The 4,385-nt window shown below is 64.1% G+C and overlaps 1 protein-coding gene across 1 annotated transcript in view; it reads left to right on the plus strand.

The window, feature by feature from the left end:
* The window catches only part of ICE1 (interactor of little elongation complex ELL subunit 1), a 16,522-nt gene that overhangs the window by 2,783 nt on the left and 9,354 nt on the right, over positions 1 to 4,385 (plus strand). Inside the window, exons 4-8 of the mRNA XM_012721736.1 lie at positions 75 to 151; positions 819 to 856; positions 2,014 to 2,096; positions 2,222 to 2,261; positions 2,346 to 2,402. Coding sequence (XP_012577190.1) covers positions 75 to 151; positions 819 to 856; positions 2,014 to 2,096; positions 2,222 to 2,261; positions 2,346 to 2,402 — 295 coding nt within the window. The remainder of the gene's footprint in view (positions 1 to 74; positions 152 to 818; positions 857 to 2,013; positions 2,097 to 2,221; positions 2,262 to 2,345; positions 2,403 to 4,385) is intronic.

The raw sequence follows: 4,385 nt of genomic DNA on the forward strand, positions 1-4,385 counted from the left end.
GACGAGGCTCCGAGGCGGAAGAAGCCCAGCGTCCGCTGCGTTTTTGACTGGCCGCGCCGTGTATTTCTCCCCAGAGCTCCCTGAAGCTGTACCAGGACTCGCACCAGGAGTACGCCCGGGTGAAGGAGCAGTGCTTGAGGAGCGACGCCCAGTAAGTGCGGGGCGGCGGTCGCCTGCAGGGTGTCCCCCGGCCCCTCAGCCCCACTCACGGTGTGCCCCAGCAGCCTGGCCCCATCCGTAGCCTGGGGATCGCCCCTCCTCGGGAGGGGTGTGGAGGGGTGAGTGCGGCTGGCTGTCGCAGGCCGCAGAGAAAGCGCTGCGCCTGTGTGCCGTGAGTCCCGGCGCGGGGAGAGCGGTCACCCCTCCTGTGGCTCTCCCGCGGGTGGCGGAGTGTCCAGCCGCTATGAGACGGGCCGTCAGTGCCATACCGGTGGTCACTTCGAAGCACAGTGCAAAGCTGGCGCCACGCCCCCGCGGCCGGGCCAGCTGAGACGGGCGGGAGCCAGCTCCTCCGCGCCTCCCGGCCGCCCTCGGGCTCAGCCGCCAGCCTGAAGCTGGGGTCTGCGCCGCTCTCGGGGTGCTCCTGCAGGCGCGAGACGGTCCGAGCCCCGCTAGGGCGGGAGGGGCAGGTTTTGCGGGGCATCAGATGCTGACGCGTGGGGCTCGCGCTCGGCGCCCCTCACAGGCGCGGGGACGCTGCTGCCGCCACTGATGTTTTTGGCACACAAACCGCAGTGACCTGGAAAACACATGCCACCAGTTACAATTTTTTCTGCTAAATGACTTTTTTCATTGTTCTACCTTATAAAACTTGCTAGGAAGAAGAAACTCGAAGCCAAGGTGAAGAAACTGGAAGGTAATGGGCCCAGTGGGCCGCGCGGTGGGGCGGGGCGCTGCGAGCCTGGCCACCAGCGGGCCGGCGGGGACCCGGCTCCAGCGTCCCCTTCTGTCCTGCTTCGCGAGACGGTGGGGCGTGGGGTCAGTGCCGCACCACGGCAGGGCGACCCCTGCTGCCGGTCCTTGTGGTTCGCCCTGGGCTGTCATGGCCGCGAGAACCCTGCTGTGCTTCATCTGGTCTCTCCAAGAGGCCAGAGCAGGACTCAAGGTTCATGTGACAGGGCAAGCAGAAGCTCCTAGAAAAGTGGCCAGTCACTGACCTACCTAGTTGAGCCCGGCGTTTTAGACTTAAGCTCTGAGTGTCTGGGCCCGTGTCACCTCGGGCTGCCTGCACGCTGACGGTGTGCGGGAGACGCCGCACCTGCACCCGCTAGGTTACCGCCCTCCTGATGCGGCCGCGTTGCGAGGGGGGGTGATCGCAGAGCCCTGCGGCACCAGAGCCCAGGCAGCTTCCAGCACAGGTTTCCTTTACAGCCCAAGCCGGCCTTTACTTGGCAGGAGCATGGCCCCTCCGGGTCAGGCCGCACCCAGGGCCCTCCAGAGGGGTCCGGCCGCCGTGCTGTTCTGTGGACCCGACTTCTCATATCCAAGTGCGCAGAGCGTGCCGGGAATTCACTGCGGTCACGTACTTGAATCATTTAGAGCCGGAATAAAGACCAGGAGCGCCAGAGAAAAGCTGTCAAAATCTAGCGTAGATTTACAAGGTGTTAGCAGTGCGAGCACTCGGCCTGGGGAAGGGGTGACAGGCAGCTCTTCAGCGGGCCAGAAGATCGCCCTCCCCAAAGCCAGGGAGTGGCGTTACCAGCTCCTGAGAGCAACGTGCAGCTCCAGGCCAGCCGGGGCGTCAGCATTGGAGGTCGTGCGCTCGGGTCTTGCCGGAGTAGGGGTGAGGCTGCCTGTGCCCGGGCAGGACAGGGCGCCAGGACCCGAGCCGGGCCTGTGGCCACGGGCTGCGGTCTAGCCAGGCCGCCGCTGATAAAGCCGAAGGAACTGTACCTTTTTACAAGTACTGTTCCAGAGTTAAATGAGAAGCTCAGCCCATCAGATTCTGAGCGTTTCGTGAGTGGTCATCACCAAGGTGGTCAGTTACTTTGCTCTCCTCTCCATACTCTAAAGAGACTGCCGTCAAGCAGACTCAGGACTTCCGGCAACTGAGGAACGAGAAGAAGATACTAGAGAAGGAGTTTAGGAAGACGCAGGTAATGGGGTCTCACGCTCACGCGGCTCCGGGCTGCCCTGGCGTGCTCTGCGGGTGTCCAGCCGTCCGTGGGGCTTGGGACATGGCTCCTGTCCGGCACACCACCGGGCTTTCCTTTTTTAACAGGAAATGCTTGATGAGTTTTCTAAGCAGAAAGATGAAAAGGGTGAGTTTGCGGTTAACGCGTTGAAGAGTTCTGTTTGGCACGACGTGTGGCATTTTGTCTAATTGTCTCCCCACTTGTTCTCAGAGTTGAGACACATTGGAACGCAGATCTCGAGCGACGCCTGTGGGAGCATAGACAGACGTGAGTGTGCTGCCCCCGTCTCCGCGGGCAGGGACGGCCTTGTTCTTACCGTGGCTCTGGAAGTCCCAGGCCCTGCTAGACGGCTCGTGGTCAGAGAAGCCGGATAGATTCGCGCTTTGTCCCCTTGCTAGCTCGTGTGTGTGTTCTGCTTGCGCCCGACAACCGGAAGAATCAGGAAGCAGTTTAAGTTAGAGTCTGGGTAGATAGGAACTTCTGTACTTCTGAGTATGTAAATTTAGATTTTTTAATTGAATGATTTATAAAGTCAGTGGATTTAGCTCCTGGGTACCACATTTTCAAGAAGCTAATGTCAGCGGGAAACTGCTCAAAGCCACACGTCTGTGCCGGCCCCCGGGGCGGTCAGCGCAGAGCGGGGGCAGGCGGCCCTGGAGCAGGAGGCGCGGCCGGCGGCCTCACTCTGAGCCGCCTACTGTTGTGTGGCCTTGGCCACGTCCTTCCCTTTTGTTTTTCTCTTTGCCTGGACTTTTTTTTGGCGGCGATAGGCGCAAAATGTTAATACAGGTAATTTCATCTCGCTGGTCTGCAGCCTACGCTTCCATGGGCAGGGGGTCAGACCGGCTTGTCCTGGGCCGGCCCGTCTGTCTCTGAGTAGTCCCCTGGCCCTTGTCGTCGTTCACGCCTGACGCGATCTTTCCTGAGGCGTAAGGGTCAGGCCTGTCGTCCTTTGGGTTCTCTGCGCCCTGAGCTGCTGTGTGCCCTGGGGCTGCCGACTGACTCTGGTCTTTGCTCCTGCGTGGCACGTGAGACAGTGGTGGCAGCGCTGAGGCGGGGCCGGGGCGGGCGGCGCCGGCTTCCCAGCCTCGGGCAGCGTGGGCAGCGTCGGCGCTTCCGGGCGCCCGGCTGTCCCCTGCTGTCCCCCACAGAGCTCGCCCGTGCCCTCCACGGCAGCTCTCGTCCTGTTCTGGTCTCTGCAAAGCACGTGTCGGCGTCCAGGAGAGACTCGCGTCCCCACAGTGCGGGTCGTCGGCCCTCGCCGCTGCCCAGCACATCGGGGCAAACCGAAGGCTGCTGATTGCGTGGCTGTGTGCTTGATCCTGGGGCGTCTGGCGCAAGCGAGACCGTGGGTTGGGCCTGGCTGCCCGAGCGCCCACTTGCCTTCCACGGTCCGGTAGAACAAGGCAGTGAGAAGCAGCCTTCCTGTCTCGTTAACAGTTCACCCCGTGGAGGAAACGGTGTGAGCGGGGAGGGGCTGGGGGGTGCGGCAGCCGCTGGTGCAGAGACCGTGGCCGCCCTCACACGGGCTGCGGGCAGGCATCCCGCGCCCCGCCTGGTCCCAGGAGCCGTGGGCGGTGCCTGGCCAGAGGCGGGGAGAGCGCAGAGCCTCGCCAGGCCTTCCTGGGCTCTGCTGCAGGGCAGGAGCCCTAGGGACCTGGAGGGAGCTGGCCGAGCGGCGCACTGCAGCCACCTGCCAGGGGGGCGCTATCTGGCAGGCGTGAGGGGCGGGGTGCAGGGTCCCGGCAGCCTGACTAGGCAGAGCAGTCGTGGAAGCCAGCGGCGGCCCTTGGTTCCCAGACGTGTGGCAGAATCGGCCGTGTTCAGGAAATGTGCTGCTTTCTCGGAAAACGGGCAGTGACGCAGAGTGACCCAGACCGGCTGTCGCAGCCGGCACAGAAGCGACCCCCGTGGCTCGCAGAGCCCGCACGAGGCCACGGGCGCAGGCGGGCGCAGACGTCCGGCAACTCGGGTGAAAGCGCCCGTCCGTGCCTGTACGCGCAGGCGCGTTCCTCGCTGCCCCTCCCAGCCCGGCACCAGCCCCTCACCCGCACCTCGGGCGCAGCGGCCCTTCCTCAGACGCCTCGCTCCGGAGGCGGCCGCCGCGGCCCCTTGTCTTGAAGCGGCGGTTCTTCGCCCCTTGGACAGGCCTTTGGGAACGCGGGAGCGTGTCAGGTTCTACTCAGCGTGGCCCGGCGCGTCCGTGCCGCTGTCTCTGCACCGCGGCTGACGCCCTCGCTGCCGTGGGCC

The sequence above is a fragment of the Condylura cristata genome, unplaced genomic scaffold, assembly GCF_000260355.1.
Source record: "Condylura cristata isolate star-nosed mole 26May11 unplaced genomic scaffold, ConCri1.0 scaffold00007, whole genome shotgun sequence".
Lineage (NCBI taxonomy): Eukaryota > Metazoa > Chordata > Mammalia > Eulipotyphla > Talpidae > Condylura > Condylura cristata.